The sequence below is a fragment of the Dryobates pubescens genome, chromosome 5, assembly GCF_014839835.1.
Source record: "Dryobates pubescens isolate bDryPub1 chromosome 5, bDryPub1.pri, whole genome shotgun sequence".
Lineage (NCBI taxonomy): Eukaryota > Metazoa > Chordata > Aves > Piciformes > Picidae > Dryobates > Dryobates pubescens.
In genome coordinates, this window is record NC_071616.1 from 13309494 (window position 1) to 13334409 (window position 24916).

The following is a 24916-nucleotide window of genomic DNA, read 5'->3' on the forward strand; positions in this document are numbered from 1 at the left end:
TTTTGTTTTAAAGCTACAGGTGAGCCTCTGATTGCTCTTGAAAGTACCAAAATAACTCAAGAACCGCAAATGTAGTTTTTACACATAATAAATGAAGTCAGAACATTCACAAACTGATTTTTCCTTCAAAATTCTTGCCATAATTAAGGTGCAGACACAGCTCCTACACAGTACTTGAACTTCCAGCACTATAACTACTCTTATGACTACACCACAGCACCACCCTGAGGGGCAGTGCCCAGAAATGGATGCTTTTCCTGAATGTTAACATTTTCCTTTAGAACAACAATTTGGGCAGTAGCAAGGGTGAGATGAGGCCATAATTTATCTTTTCTCCATCTCCTCTTCCAGAACAAGAGGAATGAGACCTTTAGCCACCAGGCCAGCTTGGACACAAAGTAAGGTGGTCCCTGAAATTCATGGGCTGCCACTGAAAGTGAAATATTTATCATTGACTTATGTGTTCAAGAGGGGATTGGACGTGGCACTTGGTGCCATGGTTTAGTCACGAGGTCTGTGGTGACAGGTTGGACTCGATGATCTTTGAGGTCTCTTCCAACCTTGGTGATTCTGTGATTAACTGTAAGGGCCAAGGGGTGCCATGGCAATTCTCCATACGTAAAGAGAGAAAGAAATACTTACGTAGGTGTGGATTTACTGGAGCTGCAAGACAGAGAGAAAAAAAATAAATAATTAGCATGAGGAAGAAGCTCTAATCCAACTAGATTCAGAATATCCCAAATTTCTCATGGCTTCCTCCCCATCAAGGCCATCATCACAGCTCCTACACCACCAAGAGAGCAATAATAATTAAAAAAAGAAAGTCAAAAAGCAGGAACTTCTTTTTTTGAGTAAGTTTTGTGGTTCTCTGGAAACCCAAAAGGAAGGCTGGGGTCGGAGTGGCTGGAGAGCTTCCAAACAGAAAGGGACCTGGGGGTGCTGATTGACTGCCAGCTGAACATGAGCCAGCAGTGTGCCCAGGTGGCCAAGAAGGCCAATGGCATCCTGGCATGCATCAAGAATAGTGTGGCCAGCAGGAGCAGGGAGGTCATTGTGCCCCTGTACTCTGCATTGGTTAGGCCACACCTTGAGTATTGTGTCCAGTTCTGGGCCCTCAGTTTAAGAAGGACATCGAGACTCTTGAATATGTCCAGAGAAGGGCAACAAGGCTGGGGAGAGGCCTCGAGCACAAGCCCTATGAGGAGAGGCTGAGGGAGCTGGGGTTGTTTAGCCTGGAGAAGAGGAGGCTCAGGGGAGACCTTTTTGCTGTCTACAACTGCCTGAAGGGGGGTTGTAGCCATGAGGGTGTTGGTCTCTTCTCCCAGGCAACCACCAACAAAACAAGCAGACACAGTTTCAAGCTGTGCCAGGGGAAGTTTAGGCCCGAGGTGAGGAGAAAGTTCTTCACAGAGAGAGTCATTAGCCATTGGAATGGGCTGCCCAGGGAGGTGGTGGAGTCACCATCCCTGGAGGTGTTCAAGAGGGGATTGGATGTGGCACTTGGTGCCATGGTTTAGTAGTCATGAGATGTTGGGTGACAGGTTGGACTTGATGATCTTTGAGGTCTTTTCCAACCTTGTTGATTCTATTCTATGATTCTATGTGTGAGGTCCATCAATAGCAGCTTCATCATGAGGGCCAAGGTGCTGTCACTAAGCACCGAGTCTATATTATTGGTGTGGGCATGATGAAGGTTGGACTCAATGATCTTAGAGGTCTTTTCCAACCTTAATGAACCTGATTCTGTATGGTAAGGATGGGGACAGCTGCCCAACAGAGTGGTATCTTCACACAGGACTTCAACAAAAACTACAGAAAGGATGAAATCAGCAAAAGCAGAGGAGCATTGGACTTGAAATTTCCTTTAGGGGTTTTTCAAGAAAACATCATGAGTTAGCCCTTAGCTCACTGAATAATCTTCAATTTAAGATGTCTTTGTCCATTTGAGTCTTAAGAAACAGGAAGCACTTGCATCCTTCATATAAGTGCCAATTTCCTCCTTAAGGAGCAGAAAAGCAGCACAGCAACTTCACGAGGAGAGGTTTGATCTTATTAGATCAAGAGACACAACAAAGGAAAAAACCATGAGAGTCCTCAGGCACATAAACCCTCTTCTAAAGAGATTGTACTTCAGAGAAATGTAAAAGATGACAAAGGAATCCCAGAGTCCCATCGTGGGAGGTTGGAAGGGACCTCTGGAGATCATCCAGTCCAACCCCTCTGCTAAAGCAGAGTCACACACAGCAGCCTGTGCAGCATCATAATGCCCAGGTGGATGTGGAATCTCCCCAGAGAGGGAGACTCCACAACCTCTGTGGGCAGCCTGTTGCAGGGCTCCAGCACCCTCACACCTCCTGTTCAGATGGAACCTTATGGGTTCCAGTTTGTGCCTGTTTCCCCTTGTCCTATCCCTGGGCACTACTGATGAGAGTCTCACCCCATCCTCTGTGGGGTCCCATCCTTGGCCCCTGCAAGTCCTTTACCTCTTGCCGAGCATTGAGATGATCTGCTTTCAGGCTGATCTTCTCCAGTCTCAACAGCCCCAGGTCTCTCAGCCTTTCCTCCTCACAGAGATGCTCCAGGCCCCTCAGCATCTCTGTAGCCTCCACTGGACTCTCTCTAATAGTTCCCTGCCTCTATTGAACTGGGGAGTCTAGGACTGGACCCAGTCCTTCAGATGTGGCCTCACTACAGAAGAGTAGAGGGGGAAAAAACATTCTTTGACCTGTTGGCCACACTCTTCTCCTTGCAATCCAGGAGACCATTAGACCTCTTGACCACGAGGACACATTGCTGGCTTATGGGGACTTTATTGTCCACCAGCACTCCCAGGTCCTTCTCCACAGATCTGTTTTCCATCAGGTCACCTGTTACTGGTGCAGGGGTTATTCCTTCCTAGCTATTAAGAACTGCTTTGTAGCATCATTCTGCATGACTTGGAAGAATGAGTTTTCTGGAGTTTTTTGTTAGGCTTTGGTGGGTTTTTCTCCCAGCTGATGACATCTCATGAGTTCATTCTAACTGCTTTAATTTGTTTTTCTGCTTTTGTCAATCAGTGTGAGCTGAGGCCTACTTGGCACAAAGCCTTTTTTTTTTCTCTCTGCTGTGAGCAATCTCAACAGCCTGACTCAAGGTTACACACTGATGATAGCTTCCATAAAAAGCCCCTGCCTTTAGTTACAAATCAAGCATCAGTAAATGTAGTTCCCCAGCAATTCCACCGCCTTCCCAGTCCAATCACTCAAGGATTTCACAAAAGTGAATGTTTCTTGGAGAATGGAAGGTAATTTGTTAGCAGAAGCTATGAGGTTTATCTAATACAATGTAATGACTGAGTTCCTTAAGAAGATTGCACGGGGGCAAATCATCGTTCACTTGTTTCAGAGATGGGAAGATAAAATGACAGAGCTGCTAATTTAGAGCTGCTCTGAGAACTTCAGATGGAATCTAGTCACAGAAACTGCGACTGAGGTCACCGACCAAGAGTTCCTGGCTCTGAACATAGCATAGGAACAGCAGCAAAAAACCCTCATAAAGTTCAACAACAGCAAGAGTAAGGTCCTGCACCTGGGGAGGAATACCCCTCTGCACCGGTACAGGCAAGGGCTGACCTGCTGGGAAGCAGCTGCATGGGGAAGGACCTAGGAGTGCTGGTGGACAGCAAGGTCACCATGAACCTGTGATGCGTCCTCATTGCCAAGAAGGCAAATGGTCTTCTGGGGTGCATGAAGAGTGTGGCCAGCAGGTTGAGGGAGGCTCTCTTTCCCCTCTACTTTGCCCTAGGGAGGCCATATCTGGAGTCATGGGGCCACCTCTGTGCTCCCCATTTAGAGAGAGACAGGAAACTGCTGAAAAGAGTGCAGCAGAGTCTCCAAAGATGCTGAGGGGACAGGAGAATCTCTGTGAGGAGGAAAGGCTGAGACACCTGAAGTTGTTGAGCCTGGAGAAGAGCAGCCTGAGATGAGATCTTCTCAATGCTCAGCAAGAGCTAAAGGCTGGGGGGGAGCAAGAAGATGGGGCCACACTCTTGTCAGTGATGCCCAGTGACAGGACAAGGGGCAACTTGGGTAAAGGGAAATAAATAAAGAGAAATTAACAGATGATTGAAGGAATAAATTCCCTAGGCTGGATGTGAAATGTCTGGAAAATCTCTGCAGCTGGGAGGGTTATCACTACTCTGCTCAGCAGATCCTGGCTTGTGCTGTAATGAAAGCTTTCCTGCTGGAGAGTCTTGGGTGGAGAACAAAGTTGCAGGAAACATTTTAGCCTGATTAGGGCCAAACCATGTGATTGCTTATCTTCCTTCCTTTCCTTCAGCAAACAAAGAATAAAACTTCCTGGAATGTCAGTTTGTTGGATGATTTTACTTTTTGGTGGTCTGTATGTGCATGTCAGAGGAGAAACGTGTGGGCTGTGAGTTAATCTCTTTAGGAAGGGTTTCAGAACTCGGTTGAGCCTCTCTGCAGAGTACTGCACAGGAAGCAGACCTCATGCAGGGAATGCATGTTTCCTGCATTACTGGTGTGCTCAGAAGGCCAACAGTATGAGGTGACACAGGTCTGGAAGATACTGAGACCGTAGGAACACAGAATGGTTTGGGCTAGAAGGGGCCTTAAAAGCTCATCTTGTCCAACCCCCCTGCAGTCAGCAGGGACATCTGTAACTACAGCAAGTTGCTCAGAGCCCCAGTACAATCTGACATGGGATGGTTTCAGGGATGGGACAACCTGGATCAGGGTCTCTTCACCTTCAGTGTGAAACATTTCTCCCTTCTCTCCAGTCTGAATCTCCCTCCTTCTTCTGTCACAGCATGCTCTGCTCAAATGTCTGCCTCCATTTTTGTTATAGGCTGTCCCCACCTTTCTTGCCCTTCCCAACAAAGACATGTCCAGCTTACAATGAGGTGGCCTTCAGAAGCTGCAATTTGATGTCCCACTTTTAAAAACACAGCTAGAAATCGAATGTTCTGGATGACAAAAAGCAAAAGGCTGAGGTAAGTAGAATGCTAGATGGTTGTTTTTTTCCTTTTTTACCACTGGAAGCTGGTTATTTGTGATAATTACTAGCAGCACCTAAAAGCTTTAATTAAGACCCAAAGTCCATCCCTCTAAGCACTTGGTTTGCACAGGGAAAAAAAAAAAAAGCTATTTTCACTGTAAATATTGTTCCTCTGTGAGGAGAAGGCTTTCTTCCTGCCATCATAGCAATTATCCTGTATCACTACAACACTGGATAATGCTGGAAATGTGTCCATACAAACTTAGAAATCCTATAATTTAAGCCCTATTTGGTGCCAATTTCATGACTTTTTTTTTTTTTTTTTTTTTTTTTTCCTGGAGCCAGAACTGCAATAATAACAGCAAGAGCAATAAATAATAAGCATGATTAGAGACTCTTCTCCCACACAGAATCCGGGGAGTGGCTCACCCTCACATGAAAACGCACAAGCTGGACCGCAAAGCAAGTGGCCACCATCATCTATCTACCACTGATGGGCACCAATAAAAGGAATGTTGGATTGTTGGCTTTCATCTCAGAAAGATGTTAAATTTGCTTCTCTGGTTGCTGTTTAACTTTAAAAAATGTCTAAGCAGCAGCCTTGAGGAGAAGGACTTAGGGGTGTCAGTCGATGAGAAACTCGACATGAACCAGCAATGGTCACCTGCAGCCCAGAAGGCAATTGTGTCCTTGGCTGCATCAAAAGAAGTCTGACCAGCAGGACTAGGAAGGTGATTTGGCCCCTCCACTCAGCCCTTGAGACCCCACCTGGAGTACTGTGTCCACTTCTGGTGCTTCCAACACAAGAAGGACATGGAACTATTGGAGGGGGTCCAGAGAAGGCCACAAAGATGATCAGAGGGCTGAAGCACGTCTGCTATGAGGATAGGCAGCGGGATTTGGGGTCTTTCAGCCTGGAGAAGAGAAGGCTCCAGCTTGTCCAGGCACATTGTGGATACACCCTCCCTGGAGGTGTTCAAGGCCAGTTTGGATAGGGCCAGCTTGGATGGGGGGGCCTCAAGCAATCTGGTCTAGTGGAAGGTGACCCTGGCAAACGCATTCTGTGAGCAACCTATCTATCTGGGTGCTGAGTGCCTGGGGTTTGGAATAGATGACCTTTCAGAGGTCCCTTCTAACATCAAGCCTTCTATAATTCAAAGAGCTGGAGGACTGTGCAGCCTGTTTATTCCAAATAGGCTGACACAGATTTATGTAAAGTGATAGAGATAATATGTAAACTGCTACTATGAGACGTATCTGTTGTTACTACCAAACATATCTGGTTTGTATTAGCCTACAAAACACTCATTAGTGCTACTTAAATTGCTCTGCTTGTATTTATTCAGCAGACTGTGCTTAGGAGCAGAGGAACATATGTGTATACCAAAGAACTTGTCAAGTGATGTCTGGCTGTAATTATCAATGTCACTCCTACTGTGCAGATTGTTCTTTTCTCCCATCCTTTCAGCTTCTGGAGGAGAAAATAATCCATGGCAGGTGAGGGATTTCCCTATCAAATCCTAGAGCCATGGGTTAAGTTTTGGATTCATGAGCTTGGATACTGAGGAGTTTTTATTGTCTATTTACAGCTCCCACTTGAGATGGCAGAGGATGTTGTAAAGAGCTTATTACTGAAGTGTTCCTGCTTTAATAGTCCCTTTAGTTTGGACATTCAGGTGGCTACCAGCAGGTTAGAACATTGGAAGTTGCTGGATTTATATATTAACAATTTCCAGGTTAATCTCCAGGGGCAGTGTTTAATTGGGAAGGTGATGTGCTCTGCATCACAAACAGGAGTGGAACCAAATCAAAATGACTTCACAGGTAAAATTGATCCGGCTTCCTTTTAGTGAACTAAGAGTGCCATTGCAGGGTCTCTAAAGTCATTGGAGAAATATAGACATGTCCAGAGGTTGCTTCATCTGCTGCAAGAAGTCTGGACAAACATCTGATGGTGGGACTCAATAATCTTAGAGGGTTTTTCCAACTGAAACTAATCTATGATTCTGTCTTTTTTCCAGTGTGGCAGCAAACATAATCAATACACAAGAGATGTCAGATAATCACAGAGTCCCAGCATGGTGGGGCTTGGAAGGGACCTCTGAAGGTCATCCAGTCCAACCCTGCCCTGCTATAGCAGGGGCACCCACAGCAGCTTGTGCAGCATCACAGTGTCCATGAGGGTTTAGAATCTCTCCAGAGAAGAAGACTCCACAACCCCTCTGGGCAGCCTGCTCCAGGCCTCCAGCACCCTCACACCAACCAAGTTTCTCCTCCTATTCAGACAGAATCTCCTGAGTTCCAGTTTGTGCCTGTTCTCCCTTGTCCTGTCACTGGGCACCACTGACAAGAATCTGGCCCCATCCTCTTGCCCCAGACAGGTCCTTTAGCATTTGCTAAAGTATTAAGATCCCCTCTGGGACTCCTCTTCTCCAGCCTCAACAGCCCCAGGTTTCTCAGCATTTCCTCCTCACAGAGGTGTTCCTAGCCCCTCAACATCTCTGTAGTCTCCACTGGACTCTCTCCAGTAGTTCCCTGTCTATCTTGAACTGGGGAGCCCAGAACTGGACCCAGGACTCACTAGGGGAGAGGAGAGGGAGCAGGAGAAGGGCTGACACTGCTGGAGCATGGATCAAAGCCAAACATACAGAGGCACTAGCCACACACAAAATCCCACCGAATTTATGGACACCAAAATGTTTTCCTCCTTGCCTGAGGTCTCACAATTAAAAAGAAAAAAAACCCCAAACACAACTATATAATGGGAGGAAAAAAAAAAGTAAAAAAATTATCTTAGTTGTGCTTTTAAGACCCATTTACGTGATGATGTCTTTTATTTTCTTTATATTGCTTATAATTACTTCCTGGTGAAATTGATGAAAGCTTCTGCTGTGCATCCCACCAGCCCAGTAACTGCTCTTCCATTATTCCAGCATCTCAGACTGCAAGGCTCGGATCTGCACAATCATTATGTCACCATTATTTTACAGTCCAAGCCATAACAGCTTCAAAATGATCCTGGAAACAGTTTGGGATACAGTTTGCTGACACTACAGTCACCAGATGAGCGCTGAGATAAAAAAAGAAAATGCATCTTTCCAGTACACAAAACCTCAATGCTTTTGGGATCCCTCTCCAAGGGGAAGTTACTTGATGGATTAGCATCTGGCTCCTGAAGATGTGGATTTGGCAGCAGCTCTCTCTTCTCACAAGTTACAGCTGATAGGACAAGAGGAACTGGCATCACTTTATGCCTGAGGAGGTTTGGGTTAGACGTTGTTCGATACACCTGAAGGCTGTGTGGCCATTCAGCCAGACCTGGGCAGCCTGGAGAGCTGGGCAAAGGGGAGCCTCATGAGATGCAACAAAGGTAAGTGCAGAGTCCTGCACCTGGGGAGGAACAGCCCCCTGCACCAGTACAGGTGAAAGGTTGGCAGGCTAAGAAGCAGTGCCATGGAGAAAGGACATTGGAGTCCAGGTGGACAATAAGGTATCCATGATCCAGCCTTGTGCCCTTGTGACCAAAAAGGCAAAAGGGACAAAGGGCACAAACTAAAATACAGAAAGTTTCACCTCAATATGAGGAAAAACTTGTTTGGTCTGAGGTGGTGGAGACCTGGATCAGGCTACTCAAAAAGATTGTGGATTATTCTACTCTGGAGAGATTCCAAAGCCACCTGATCATTGTGATCCTGGGCAAGCTGCTGTGGGTGACCCTCCTTTAGCAGGGGGTTTGGAGTAGATGATCTCCAGAACTCCCTTACAACCTCCACCATTCTGTGATTCTATGATTAGGAAAAAGTTCTATAGCAAAAGGATTCTCAAAGTCTGGAACAGGCTGCCCAGGGAAATGGTTGAATCACCATCCCTGGATGCATACAAAACTGTCTAGACATGGTGCTCAAGGATATGGTGTTGTAGTGACTGTGGTGAAGCCAGACAACGATTGCACTTCATGATCTTGAAAGTCTTTACTGACCATATCAATTCTGTGATTCTGTGCCCAGGGAGATGGTGGAGTCACCATTCCTGGAGGTGTTCAAGAAATGTGGGGACATGGCACTTGGGGACATGGTTTAATGGCTGGGCTTAATGGTGGTGTTAGCTCAACGTTTGGACCCAATGATCTTAAAGGTCTTTCCCAAACAAAATGATTTAATGACTTTTTTCATTGAAAGCATCTTTCCATCTAGGGCATGAGGTAATGTCTTCCCCTCTCCTGGGCTGCTGATGCTGGGTTGGCTCCTCATCAGCATATTTGAAACAGGATGTTGGTCACGTTAGTGCTAATGGCAGACCCGAGCAGAACGGTTTCTGCTGCATGTGAGCATTCTTCCTGCCAGCCAGGGGCTAGAAATGCAAATTTCAGCATTTTCCACTAAAACCTCAAGCTCAGCATGATTGTGAGCAACAACCAAGACCTCAATCAACCTGAGACTCACCAGGGTATGACCACCACCAAAACAGACCATCAGTGATTGAGCGACCTAAGTAGTGGGGGCTCAGTCTTTATGGGAGGACTGGTAAGTATTTAAGAGACATGGGGAATGTTTTAAGGTCCACTGAAGAGGACAGTGACTGTCTGGCTGGGAAGATATAAGTCTTCCTGTCACAACCATTATGAAGATATTAGGATTGCTGCAGAGAAATCCCAAATCATAGAATGGTTTGGGTTGGAAAGGACCTTTAAAGGTCATGAAGTCTAATCCTCCTGCAATCATCAGGGACAGCTGCAATGAGAGCAGGTTGCTCAGAGCCCCAAATAACCTGATCTTGTGTCTGAATGAAGCTTTTTCTCCTGATGAGCTTCAGGAAGACCCTGGGGTGTTCCTTTAGTACATATGGGGAGCTAGTGTCAGAAAATAGACACTTATTAGGGTCAAGAGGTCCAACAAGGAGCCAAAATCCAATGGGAAGTACCTGATTTTTGTTATCATAGAATGGTTTGGATTGGAAGGGGCCTTAAAGGTCATCTAGTTCCAACACCCATGCCATGGGCAGGGACACCTTCCACTAGTTCTGGTTGCTCAAGGTCCTGTCCACCCTTGCACTGAACACCTCCAGGGAGAGGGCAACCACAACCTGCCTGGGCAACCTGTTTCAGTGTTTCACCATCTTCACTGGAAAGAATTTCTTCCTAATATCCTAATTTCCAGATTCATAGATTTAGTAAATAGATTTAGCAAACAAGCCCTTTTCATAATTGAATTTTTGTTCTCATGAGCTTTGGGCAATGTAGTCTTTGAAAACACTTTCCTGTAACAGGAAAAAAACAAAGATTCAGCAGATCTGGCATTTAGTGAAATGTTCCAAAGTGTTCTCTAGAAATGAGCTTTGTGATACTTTAATCTCATTTTTTGTTCCCCTTGATATTAATACAGATGAAAACCATTTATGAGGAGATGGAGTCTCATGATTCATCATGCTGAGATGCATGATACATTTTACTTCACCAGCAGCAAAGATGGTGAAAGGTCTGGAGAACAAGTCTGGTAAGGAGCAGTGGAGGGAACTGGTGAAAAGGAATAGAATAGAATAGAATAGAATAGACCAGACCAGGTTGGAAGAGACCTTCAAGATCATCACATCCAACCTATCATCCAACACCACCTAATCAACTAAACCATGGAACCAAGCACCCTGTCAAGCCTCGCCCTGAACACCCCCAGCGACGGTGACCCCACCACCTCCTCGGGCAGCCCATTCCAATGGGCAATCACTCTCTCTGTGTAAAACTTCCTCCTAACCTCCAGCCTAAACCTCCCCTGGCGCAGCCTGAGGCTGTGTCCTCTTGCTCTGGTACTGGTTGCCTGGGAGAAGAGACCAACCTCTGCCTGACTACAACCCCCCCTTCAGGTAGTTGTAGGAGGCTGAGGGGAGACCACCTTGCTCTCTGCAATTCCCTGAAAGGAGGCTGGTGGGTGTTGGTCTTTTCTTCCTATTATCAGGTGATAGAACAAGAAGAAATGGCCTGAAACTGTACCACAAGAGGTTTAGGTTGGATATTAGGAACAATTTCTTTGCTGCAGCAGTGGTCAGATATTGGAACAGGCTGCCTAGGGAGGTGGTTGGGTCCACATCCCTGAAGGTGTTCAATAAACCTGTGGACATGGCAGTTTGGGAGATGTTTTGATACCCATGGTAGTGTTGAGTTGAAGGTTGGACCCAATGATCTTAGAAGGCTTTTCCAACCCAAACAATTCTATGAGTCTATGATTCTATAATGACTGACCATGAAGAGTTGCACGTGTGACGTACAAAGCATTTCAAATGCTTTCAGATTTCTTCACTACTTGAAATTATTTGGATAATGAGTTTTGAAAGTCATTCTTGATCTGTAGGTTGTTGCTGGGTTTTCTGCTCTGTGTGGTTTCCTTTCTGGGCTCTATTAGTTATCTGTACAGCACTAATTACTGGTGGATCTAGCTCCTGGAGCTTCTAGACCTATTGACTGGCTGTGACCTGACCTCTGAGTCACCTGGCTTTTGTCCTGTGCGATTGGCAGTGTTCCTGAAGATAGAATTACAGAATGGTTTGGGTTGGAAAGGACCTTTTAAGGTCATCTAGTCAAACAAGGACACATTCAAGTAGATCAGGTTGTCCAGAGCCCCAAATAATCTGACCTGGAATGGTTGCAGGGTTGCTCTGGGCAACCTGGGCCAGTGTCTTGCCACCCTCAGCATCAAAAATGTCTTTGTTTTCTCTGGTCTGAATCTCTCTCTTTTACTTTAAACCATCACCCCTTATCCTGTCACTATGGTCCTACTGAAAAAGACTGTCCCAAATGTCTGAACTCATACTTCCATTAATCCTTCCATGACTCCATGTTCACAAACATCTCCCTTCCACACATGTCCCTTCTTCAATGACAAAACCTCTTGGACACACCAGGTTCCCTTTGCAACCTGCATAATGGCACCACTGGCAGAGCTATCTCCCCCTCAGGTACCTCTTGCCCATTCGGTGTTATATTTGGAGAAGAAAACCCAAAAAGTGATGGAGCTATTCACTAAATAATTACCTTAAGCAATGTATTCTGAGGGATTTTACAGAGCTCTAGAAATTAATTCCTGGTTATGCTGGGCGATTGAAAGGAAGGTTTTACAGCCACTATTTTTTCTTGTTCATGTGGACAAACCTTTGTCATGGTATGACCTTTTGGGGGAAAAGGAATAAATGTCCTTATCCACTTGCACAGGACTAAGAACATCACTTAAAAGAACAAAATAAAGCATAAAAATACAACTTCCAAATAAAAACATTCAAGTATTCAAATAAAACCTGAAAAAATCTTCTGCTTCTGGGGGAAAATTAAAGTCTTCTGATGCTATCACAACACTGATCTGACACCTTCAGAGACTGCTTGTATCTATTGCTCCAAAAGTCATTGCCCTTCAAAGCATCCAAACCAGAAATAAACTCTTGAAATGACTTATTTAATGAGGCCAACACTAATTTGTTCTGTTATTTTATTCTTCATTTCACCAAAATTCTGATATGATTTTGCATTTTGACTCTTCACAATTACATATTTAATTACTTTTTGGTCATTGTGGATCTTCTTATGGTGGAAACTTCCCTCCCTCCCCATTGAAATATCTCCTCCTTTATGCCCACTTTTGTTTTTACCCAGAAAACTTCTTCCCAAATGCCTGCACTTGTCCCTTCCACCATCATCCATCAGTTCACACAGCACAAGTGTGATGGGCTATGCCCATTCTGGAAGCAGGGGGGGAGGGCTTGTGAGAGCTTTTGCCCTCCCTGGAGGGTGTTTTCCTCCTGGGAAACTGAATGAGTGTGTTCCACTCCCCCTCCTTGCCCAGCAAGGCTACAAAAAAGGAGATACTGCAGCCATTAGCTCTCTTGGCCCCTGCCTTTTGCCTGGACAAGGACTGCCGCTGGTTCCCCCGCTTCTCTGCCACGTGGTCCTCCCTGCTGTACCCATGCCTTTGCAAAGGACTGGGTTTGTATTTCAGATTTCTTTTTTTCCCATCCATCCTTGTTCCTTACCCTTGTGAACCCTACCTGTTATTGTTACATATATATATACTGTTTAAAGAAAATTCTTTACCTCTACTTCCAAGCTGAATCCAAATTATTTCTTGGTGGATTTGCTCCTTTCCTTTCTTTTCCTCTCTATTGGGAAAGAGGAGGGGGGAGCAGGGGAGGGATTCTCAGCCTGGCCCCCATCTGAGCTCTTAAGTCCCAGTTAAGGCTCAAACCACCACAAGAAGCCATGACAAACACACCCTGAATCATGACCAATTATCTCTGTGCACTTGTGTGACCATGAAGGTCTTCTTACCACTATACTTGATGACCCGAATAGTTGAGTCCCCTTCTCCAAATCTGGTGATGGGTGTTAGGCGGACTTCATAGGCCTCAGGTTTGATCAGCTCAGTCAGGTTGTAGGTGATTAATTCTCCCTTTTGGATGTTTCCATTCACAGTAATTTCCTGTTCCCACCAACGCTGTTGTCCAGCCTAAAATAAAAAAAGAAGCATGCAAATATCAGAGCTTTTGTGACAGATATTGTCTTCACATGTGATGGGTTATGCCCATCCTGAAAGCAGGGTGGGGAGGGCTTGTAAGAGCTTTGCCCTCCCTGAAGGGGGTTTTCCCCCTGGAAACTAAGCCAGTCTGTTCCACTCTCCCTCCCTGTCCAGCAAGCCTATAAAAAGGAAGACACTGCAGCCATTTACTCTCTTTTATTTCTGCCTCACCGGGACAAAAGGACTAAGAGAGTCACTGCTGGCTTCCTGGTTCTCTGCCATGTGGTTGGGCCTGGTCTTTTCTCCCTGCTGCATCTTCAAAGGACTGTTGGTTTTGTATATTCTCCCTATCCATCCTTGTTTCTTACCCTTGTGAACCCTTCCTGTTATTGTTATAGATAGATAGATAGACAGATAGATAGATATAGATAGATATTGTGTAAAGAAAATTTTACCTCTCTACTTCCAAACCAACTCCAAATTATTTCTTGGTAGATTTACCTCCTCCTTTTTTTCCTTATCCCCCTTTCTTTCCTTGTTTTTTTTTTTTTTTTAGAGGAGGGGGAGGAAGTGGGGGAGAGATTCTCAGTCTTGCCCCCCCATCTGAGTTCTTCAATCCCAGTTGAGGTTCAGACCACCACATCACATTAGAAATGAAGGAGAGAAGACATAGGTCTGTAAAAACTGCAGGTGATTTATAGAATCACAGAACTGTTTTGGTTAGAAAAAACATCCCAGCTCATGCAGTCCAACTGTCAAACTAAGATGTCCATGGCAATTACACTGTTTCCCAAAGTGCCATGCCCACATGTTTCTTGCTCACCTCCAGGGATGGATAAAGAAAGAACAGGGACATGCCTGAATTAACAAATTAATGAACAATTCTGAAAGAGACAGAACAAAGAATCCCAGCATGGTTGGGGCTGGAAAGGATCTCTGGGGGATCGTGCAGTCCAACCCCCCTGCTAAAGCAGGGTCATTCACAGCAGCTTGCACACAGCAGGTGGGTTTGGAATCTCTCCAGAGAAAGAGACTCCACAGCCTCTCTGGGCAGCCTGCTCCAGGGCTCCAGCACCCTCACACCAAATGAGTTTCTCCTCCTCTTCAGATGGAACCTCCTGGCTTCCAGTTTGTGCCTGGTGCCCCTTGTCCTGTCACTGGGCACCACTGACATTGGGTCCGGCCTCATCCTCTTGACCTCCACCCTCTACCTTATGAGTGAGATGGAGAGGCACATCCCACAAGAATACATTGTGACAGGACAGGGGGTGTTGTTTTAAACCAAAAGATGGAGATTCAGACTGGAGAGAAAGAAGACATTTCTTATACTGAGGGTGGTTAGACCCGGTGCCAGGTTGCACAGAGAGGTGGTAGATGTTCCATCCCTGGAACCATTCCAAGGCAGGTTGTCTGGGGCTCTGAGCAACCTGCTGTAGTTGCAGATGCCCCCCACCCTTTAGCTCTTGCTGAGCATTGAGAACAGCCCCTCTCGGGCCACTCTTTTCCAGGCTAAAAAACCTCCTCACAGAGATGCTCAGATGATAGGCTGCAAAACTGTCATCCCCAAAGCCCCCCTTGCTGCCAACTGCCCATCCTTCTCTGTTCACACCAAATCACAGGCAGCCAAAGCTCCACAAGCTGGGTTCTATCTCCTCATTAGAAGCAACTATGTTTCCCAGTTTTCATTTGGGACATAATTTGAAGCACATGGAAGAGCTGAAATGTTGTTTGATTTCCAAGCACTCTGTTGATGAGTGAGAAAGGAATAGGCTGGCTATTAATGAGCTTAAGATTCATGACCCAAGGCCAGGTTGTACAGGGCCTTGAGGAACCTGGTTGTGGGAGGTGTCCCTGCCAATGGCAGTGGGGTTGGAGCTAGATGATCTTTATGGTCCCTTCCAATCCAAACCATTCTATGAATCTATGAATTACTATGCAGCAGAGTGACTTGCAATATGACTTGCAGAGACTCTGTCTTAATACAGACACTACCAGCAGAAGACAAAGATCATTAAATATTTACCATACATCCTAAAATAACTGCAGAGATGCAGTGAAGCTGGCATGAGATGTTCCACTCAGCTTGCTACACCTGTCAGCATGCTGAAGTTCTCACCTAGTACATAGAATCATGGAATCATTTTGTTTGGAAATGGCCTTTAAGATCATGCAGTACAACCCTTCTCTCACTCTACCAAATCTGGTGCTAAACCATGTCCCTCACCACCACTTTTCTACCTCTTTGAAACACCTCCTGGGATGGGGATCAACAACCTCCCAGGGGAAGCCTGTTCCAATCTTTGAGAAGCCTTTCAGTGAAGAATTTTCTTCTAATATCCAACCTAAACCTCCCTTGGTGTAACTTGAAGCCATTTCCCATCATATTATTACTCTTACCACTTACAAAAACCCTGCCTGGATCTGTCTTTAGAACCCCAAAATTGTTTTGATTGTCAGAGACCTTCAGGATGATCAAGTCCAAAGATAACCCAGCACCACCAGGTCACCACTAAGACATGTCCCCCAGCACCACATCTACATGGCTTTGATACCCCTCCAGAGACGAGGACTCCACTACTGCCCTAAGCAACCTGGGTCAGGATTTGACAACCCTTTTGGGGAAAAATTGTCCCTCATGCCCAACCTAAACCTACCCTGGGTCAGCTCGAGGTAATTTCATAGAATCACAGAATCACAGAATTCTTTCAGTTAGAAAAGAAGGTTGAGTCCAACCATCAACCCAACAGCACCATGGCCATCAAACCATGGTGTCAGTGTGCCATGTCCACACATTTCTTGAACACCTCCAGGGACAGTGACTCCACCATCTTCCTGAGCAGCCTGTTCCAACGCCTGACCACTCTTTCAGGAAAGACATTTTTCCTCTCCTGGCACAAATTCAGGCCATATTATCCTATCACTTGTTCCTTGGGAGAAGAGACCTCTGTCTCGCTCCAGCATCCTTCTTTGTGTTGCTTACCTTTGAATTTTGAGAACTCCTTGTTCCCTAAAGCTGGCAGAAAAGCACAATGCATTTCCCTGACATCAGAGGAAGGGGATTGGAGAACTGTGGCTGTTATTTTATCGCAGCAGGCTGAAACAATCTCTGAGCTGTCAACAAGAAGGTATTTCTTCTGTGCCTGCTGTTGAGGAACACTCTATTCTCCAAAAGACTTCAACACATAGATTTCCTGAGAAATTAATCCTATGGGATGATTAAATATTGATTGCTTATATGCACAGTTATGTTTCTAACAAATAAACACCTCCTTAGCCCATTGTGCTCAGCATATTGATTGCAAGAGTGAATTTCTTCATTGACTCCAAAAGTCAGGCAAGCATCTCTTTAACTAATGACAACTGGATGCAGCGTTAATTAATCTACTGTACGCCCCTATGAAAAACTGCAGTGGCCTTGAAAGGAATTTCTTTACAATTTATAACAACAACCAGAATTGATTTCCCTGAATAAAAGAATTTTCTTTTGCAGTTAACTGTATGTAATATAACTGCTCAGTTCCTGGGCAATACACTTCTTTTAAAACTCCAGACTGGTTTGAATTGGAAGGGACCTTTAAACGTCATCTAATCCAACCCCCCCTGCAGTCATCAGGGGCATCTGCAAGCAGAGCGGGTTGCTCAGAGCCCCAACCAACCTGACTTGGAATGGGTCTAGGGATGGAGCTTCCACCATGTCTCTGGGCAAAATGGGCCAGGGTCTCACCACCCTCAGTATAAAACATTTCTTTCTTCACTCCAGTCAGAATCTCCCTCTTTTACTTCAAGCCATCACGCCTTGTTCTGTCACAACAGACCCTGCTCAAAAGTCTGTCCCCAGCTTTCTCATTGGCCCTCTGAAGCACTGAGAGGGCACCAGAAGGTCTCCCTGGAGCCTTCTCTTTTCCAGGCTCAAGAAGCCCAACTCCCTCAGCGTAGCCTCACAGCAGAGGGCTTCCAGCCCTCCCATCATTGCTGTGGCCTTCTCTGGCCCTGCTCCAACAGGTCCATGTCTCTGCTGTGCTGAGGACTCCAGAACTGGCCCTGGCACCGTAGATGGGGTCTCAGCATAGTGCAGCAGAGGGGTAGTCCCCTCCCTCTACCTGCTGCTCACTCTGCTGGGGATCAGCCAAGATGAAGGTTGCCATCATCTATCTTCACAGCACAGAAGGCAAACTCCTATTCAATATTCACCTTATTTGAGCTACAGAAATCCACTGGCTACTCCTTAATCATTTTGCCCAGCAACCATAGAAATATAGAATTGTTCAGGTTGGAAAAGACCTCTAAGATCATTCAGTCCAACTGTCAACCCAACACCACCATGGCCACTAAATCCTGTCCTGAAGTGCTATGTCCACAGATTTTTTTAACACCTCCAGGGACAGTGACTTCATCAGCCCCCTGGGCAGCCTGTTCCAATGCCTGACCTCTGTCAGGGCTATCCGGTTTTAAACATAAACCTTATCATGTAGGTGGCTTCTGTGTCATCTTCATGTCATAGGATTATTATGGCCCTGAAATGATTCCCAGTGTCAAAACCCTGTAATTCAGGCCAAATCAACAAGGCCAGCTATAAAGCATCTTCTACCATATCCAAACCAAACGTTTGCTGGTACAACTTAATGTTTTCTCCTGTTGTCCCATCAGTTGTGAAAGCAGACCAACCCCCACCTGGCTCCAACCTTCTTTCAGGGAGTTGTAGGGAGCCAGGTCTCCCTTCAGCCTCCTTTTCTCCAAGCTGAACAACCCTAGTTCCCTCAGCTGCTCCTCACCAGACCTAATCTGCAGACCCTTCACCAGCTTTATTGCTCTTCTTTGGAAATGATCCAGCACGACAAATAAATTAACTTAGAACAGGTATGACATTTTTTTAGTCAGAAAGGCAATAAAATCTATCCCTTTTCATTTTTCCCTTCACCCATCTGCTGCATATCTGTACGTGAAGGGTCATGAGAAGTGTCATACAGCATGGATAGAAAATTCTAGGATAGAAAATTTGGAGGCATTGACCATGCAACCTTCACAGAAATCCCTCCTACCTGCACATAAAATATTTGTGGCTACTTCTGACCCTGTCCACTGCTGAATGAAACCAGAAGTTAGAAATACAATGAAGCCAAACAGTGACCAGAGAGAAGTGACTTGCTCCAGGCTGTTTGAAGAGACTTTCTCATTATCAGCCGACTGGGACCACAGACATTTGTAGACTGGAAATAAAAGGAATGTGGGAACTTTAATCTTTCAAATAGCAAGCTTGAACAAGTTCCTCTCTGGTTTACAGGTACCAGGTGACTTTTTATTACTTCTTTAAAGTGAAGCCATTCATTTTCTAGGTCACCATAGCTGCATCGCTGCTGGCGGTACAGGGAACCTGCTGAGGAGCAGAGCAGCCGCTGTGGAGAGCAGAGCTGCAGACCCTTCATGTCTGCTCTGGGAATGTCTTGCTTGTTTCATTTGCTTTCATCTTGCTGACAGTAAATATCAGAGTGCTGGAAGCACTTGCTCATTGCTGCTTGAATGTTTGTGCAACCTGGGATGCGCTCCTAGCACTGACAAAATCATAGAATTGCTCAGGTTGGAAAGGACCTTAGAAGTACCTATGCCAACCACTGTCTTCAGAATTACAGAATCATTTGTGGTGGAAGAGACCTTCAAGATGATCAAGTCCAACAATTAACCCAGCACTGCCAGGTCACCACTAAACCATAGCCCTCAGCATTGTATCTACAGGGTTTTGAAACCCCTCCAGGGATGGGGATTCCACCACTGCCCTGGGCAGCCTCAGCCAGACCTCGGCAACCCTCAAGGGAATGAAATTGTTCCTCATGCCCAACCTGAACCTCCCCTGCTGCAAGCCGAGATCATTTCTTTTTGTGGGATCAGTTGCTCCTTGGGAGAAGAGACCAACACCCACCTGGCTCCAACCTACTTTCAGGGAGCTGTAGAGAGCCAGAAGGTCTCCCCTCAGCCTCCTTTTATCCATAATGAACAATTCCAGTTGCCTCAGTTGCTCCTCAAAGGACTTGTGCTCCAGACCCTTCACTACCATTACTGCCCATCTCTGTACATGCTCCAGCATCTCAGTGTTTTTGATGAAGACAAGCTAGGGAATGGAAACACCTCCTCATGATTCCTAGAAGGCACTAGAACTGTTCTGAGCAGCTGCAGAATCAGTCACAGTATGGCTTGCACTGGAAGGGACCTCGAAGATCTGCCATGGGCTGGGACACCTCTCTAGATGAGGTTGCTCAAAGCTTCATCTGGCCTGGACTTAAATAATTCCAGAAATGAGATGTTGGCAACTTCTCTGGACAGCCTGTTCCAGTGTTTCACCACCCTCATAGTAAAGAACTTCTTTCTAATATCCAATCTAAATCTATCTTGCTGTAGTTGCAAACCATTGCCCCTTGTCCTATCACCACAAGTGCTTACAAGAAGTCCCTTTCCAGCTCTCCTGTAGCCCCATTCAGGTACTGGAAGGTGGCTGTAACATCTCCCTGGAGCCTTCTCTTCCCCAGGCTGAACAGACCCAACTTCCTCAGCCTATCCTCACAGAAGAGGTTCTGCAGCCCTCTCAGCAGTGGAAGCTGCAGGTAACGCCACTGCTGTCACCCACTTTGGAGCTGCTGAGGAAAAGGGTACAGACATTCACAGATGTTCAAGTAAAACTGAGTATGTGCTCAGTGAAGGTGAGGTCCAAAAAGTGGATTAGTTCTGGGTGGACATAATTTCAGGAGTATAGAAATATTCTGAGCACTTTGGAAATGTATTTTTGTATGCACTTTTCTACGCACTTGGAAATATAGAAGGAAAATGTGAAGACAATTCAACAAGTTGGGTTTCATGGCCTTTTAACACAATATGCTGACATTGTCCATGTCCTTATGTTCCTTGAAGCTATTTTATGATTTGGATACTTTATCTCATGACCTTCAGGCTCCCATTCCTGTGACTGACCTCCACTTCCACCCCCCCACCCCCCCACCCCCCCCGAAAAAAAAACATGGACCTGTTGGAGGTCACAACAATGATGGGAGGGTCTGGAAGCCCTCTGCTGTGAGGCCAGGCTGAGAGAGCTGGGGTTGTTCAGCCTGGAAAAGCTCCAGGGACTGATTAAAATGCTGGGGGCAGACTTTTGAGCAGGGCCTGTTGTGACAGGACCAAGGGTGATGGGTTGAACTACAAGAGTGAGATTCAGACTGAAGAGAAGGAAGAAATTATTCACACTGAGGGTGGTGAGACAGTTCACAGTTCCCCCTAGAGGTGGTAGAAGGGCAGTCCCTGTAACCACTGCAAGTCAGGTTGGGTGGAGCTCTGAGCAACCTGCTCTAGTTGCAGATGTCCCTGCTGACTGCAGGGGGGTTGGACTACATGACCTTGAAATGTCCCTTCCAACCCATAGCAGTTTGTGATTACCAAACAGTTTTCCAGAGAAGCAACTACTGAAAGGTTGGCCATCACCAAGGGTTGATCAGGGGACATGCACAAGGATGCTTTGAAACAACGAAATGGAATAAACTGGGTCACTAATTCCAAAGACAAATCCAAAGCTGAAATAAATTCATGTCAGAATATTCTTCAGAGAGTTATTAATGAGACAGAAAATGTTCCTTATCTGCATAAAACATCTTGGCAAACCTCAGCACCTTCAGAAACAAGTAGAGGGTGACCAAGTCTATGCAGTTCTCCACGACGAGGCATGCAAGGTTGTCTTCATTGTTCAACTTGAGTGTTGAGCAAGCTAGTTACAAATGTAAGGCTGTGGGCAAGAGTGACCCTGAGAAATGGAAACACTCCGTCCTCAGCGTTGATTGTTCAATGAATGTGACATGTAAGAGGATTTATAGTCTCCTGAGGCAGAGTGTGAGGTAGCACAGATGTTCTGATGGTGCCCCACGTGCCAGCTTTACTGCTGATCAGTTTGCCTGCATCATCATGGTTTAAATAAAAAAATCTAACCCCAGCATGGTTGGGCTTGGAAGGGACTTCATCAAGTCCAATATCCCCCTGCTAAAGCAGGGTCACCCACAGCAGCTTGCCCAACATCACAATGTCCAGGTGGTTTTGGAATGTCTCCAGAGTTGGAGACTCCACAACCTCTCTGGGCAAGCCCGCTCCAGGACTCCAGCACCTTCACACCAAGCAAGTTTCTCCTCCCCTTCAGATGGAACCTCCTGGTTCCAGTTTGTGCCCATTCCCTTTGTCCTGTCATTGGGCAACACTGACTAGAGCAAGGCCTCATCCAGCCTGGCACTGAACACCTCCAGGAAGGGGGCATCCACAACACTGAGAAGACCTTCCCCAGGATAAGTGGCTCCAGGCCTTTCACAGGAGAACTTTCTCTGGCAGGGAGGTTGGTCTAGATGATCTCCAGAGGTCTCTTCCAACTCCTACCACTCTGTGGTTCTGTTCATGGTGTTGCAAATTGTTAGGATAAGAGAGATTTGTTCAAGAACATGAAGACATGGCACTTTGCGATATGGCTTAATGGCCATGATGTTCTTAGCTCTCTTCCAACCCAAACAATGCTATGATTCTATAGCTCTCTAGACAGCAGCTTCCTCCCTTCCCTGGCTCATAGAGAACTCTTCACTCTCTGAACAATACATATGTTCAAACTGAACACAATCCAGCCAGCTTTTCACAAAGCAGATGAGCACCCTAGTGCAAAGCATCGTGTTCTGCAGCTGATCTAAAGCATTGCATTTCCATTTGGAGGACTTCATTAAGCATCTAGTATCCATTTCCTCTCTTCTTCTGTTGCAATTGCCTTCAGTATTTCAGAAATGCTTTGCTACAACAATCATGTCTGATAGCTGAGCTCATTTCTTGGGGAAAACCCAACATTTTTTAGTTAAGAAGCTAAGCAAACTCTGTCTGTTCACTTCTCTTAGCAATGCACTTTGGCATCGTGCACTTGTCTTCTCACGTCGTTACTCCTTGATCTATTTATGCAGAGACTCATGTAGGTGGTTTAAAATGCAGCCTGGTTTTTCCACTTCATTTCCCCAAGACAACCTTGCTGGTTAACAGCATTGACTAAGCCACGAGGCTCCAATGTGCCCTGCATTTGGAGGGCTGGGTTTTATCTTCCTGAGTGCAGCTCCAGTCATTAATTTGTCACTGTGTAATTATTGCCTACTAAAAAATATAGAATCATGGAACTGCTTCAGTTGGAAAAGACCTCTAAGATCACCGAGTCCAACTGTCAGCCTAACACCACCAGGGACACTAAATCATGGCACAGAGTGTCATGTCCACAAGTTTCTTGAACACCTCCCAGGATGATGACTCTACCTCCCTGGGAAACAACTTGTAAAGAGCTTCCAGAAATGACAAGAAAATTACTTACTTTAGTAGTGACAGGAGGGCATTGTCTGCTGTTTGAGATCCATCCAGAGAACACTGTATCCTTGTTGGATGTAGACTAAGTTGCAACCACTGCAGAAGATCAATTATCTCCTGGTCTAATCCCCAGCAGAGTGGGCAGCATGTGGAATTCTGCCCCTCTGTTCCACTCTGCTAAGATTCCACTTGCAGTGCTGGGGACAGCTCTGGAGTCCTCAGCACAGCAGAGACATGGACCTGTTGGAGCGGGGCCAGAGGAGGCCACAGCAATGATGGGAGGGCTGGAAGCCCTCTGCTGTGAGGCCAGGCTGAGTTTGGGCTGTTTAGCCTGAAGGACAGAAGGCTCCAGTGAGATGTTCTGATGGCCTTTCGGTGCTTCAAGGGGCTGATCAGAAAGCTGGGCACAGACTTATGAGCAGGCCCTATTGTGACAGGACAAGAGGTGATGGTTTGAACTAAAAGAGGGAGAGAAGGGAGAAATGTTTGACACTGAGGGTGGTGAGACCCTGTTCCATGTTGCCCAGAGAGGTGGTAGAAGCCCCAACCCTAGAACCATTGCAGGTCAGGTTGATGGGGCTCTGAGCAGCCTTCTCTAGTTAAGATGTCCCTGCTGACTACTGGGGACGTGGGGAAATGACACAACTTTGAAAGGTTCCTTCCAACCCAAACAGTCTGCGATCGTATGATACAAAGGTAATGCTACAGAAAGAGAAAGATGGAGACAAAATATGATGGAATATCCCAGAAAGATGATGCCCTTCTCTGCAGAGCTCCCACACCTGGGCTCTGTCCTGCACCCTGCGCTACTGCTGTCCCATGCAGTCATTAAGGGTGCTCACAGGAGTCATGGTGGTGAAGTCTCAGCTTTGATCACTGGCACATGGTCAATCCATTTAATTTTTTTCTTCACATCTAAAGATCTGCAGCACTCAATCTGTAACTGCATTCATTAACAGCACAAAGGAAAATCCAGACAGACCTCAAACAGGTCTAATTGCTTCAGCTCATCCACCATCCACATGTACAGACACATATTCAACTTGAGTGGCTTTAGAAACAAGTCAGGGAGCACAGAATACAAATATTCCCTTAAATGGTTGCCAAAAATGTTCGTGACAGTGCAATGGGGTGATGCTAAGGGAGGTGACAGCTTTCTTTTGCCACACAGGAGTATTTCCACTTCTTATCAAAGACCAGAAACAGAGAAGCACATTGAATGGTGGGGTTGGAAGGGACCTCTGGAGACCATCCAGTTTAATCCCCCTTGCTAAAGCAGAAGCACCCACAGCAGCTTGTCCAGCATCACAATGTCCAGCTGGGTCTGGAATCTCTCCAGATAAGAAGACTCCACAACCTCTCTGGGCAGCCTGCTTCAGAGCTCCAGCACCCTCACAATAAAGAAAAAGAAAGAATTCTCCAGAATTCTCCAGAATTCTCCTTCTCTTCAGATAGAACCTCCTGGGTTCTAGTGTGTGCCCACTGCCCCTTGTCCTGCCACTGGGCATCACTGATGAGATTCTGGCCCCATCCTCTTGCTCCCCACAGGTCCTTTAGCTCTTGCTGAGCATTGATCAGATCCCCTCTCAGGCTGCACTTTTCCAGGCTCAACAGCCCCAGGGCTCTCAGCCTTTCCTCCTCACAGAGATGCTCCAGGCCCCTCAGCATCTTCCCAGCCTCCACTGGACTCTCTCCAGTAGTTCCCTGTCTCTCCTGAACTGGGGGAGCCCAGAACTGAAGCCAGTACTCGAGGTGTGGCTTCTCCAGAGCAGGAAATACTTGACTGACAGAAAAATCCACTACCAGGACTGCTGTCATTTACAGATTATTATTTTTAAAAAAAATATTTCTGCATTGCAGGAATTCATCTCAGAATAAGGCAGAGAAATGAAAAAGATTTCCAGGCAATCATATTTTTCATTTTAAACCTGCATCTGATCAGCATCAAACTGCTGCCTGCCTGCTGTTAGCATTCAGTGAGCAACTCCAGAGCAGCAGGGTGAAAATACCATCATGAAAACACACATCCCATCTTATCAGCTCTGCTGCTGTTTGTACTGCAAGTGGAGCACGTTCTCACC

At 46.0% G+C, this 24916-nt stretch overlaps 1 protein-coding gene across 2 annotated transcripts in view; it reads right to left on the reverse strand.

Moving 5' to 3' along the window:
* The window catches only part of MDGA2 (MAM domain containing glycosylphosphatidylinositol anchor 2), a 351915-nt gene that overhangs the window by 18236 nt on the left and 308763 nt on the right, over window positions 1–24916 (reverse strand). For both annotated transcript variants that reach the window (XM_054161626.1, XM_054161625.1), the window contains 2 exons: window positions 13304–13481; window positions 643–663 (listed from right to left, as the gene is read on the reverse strand). In XM_054161626.1, coding sequence (XP_054017601.1) covers window positions 643–663; window positions 13304–13481 — 199 coding nt within the window. The remainder of the gene's footprint in view (window positions 1–642; window positions 664–13303; window positions 13482–24916) is intronic.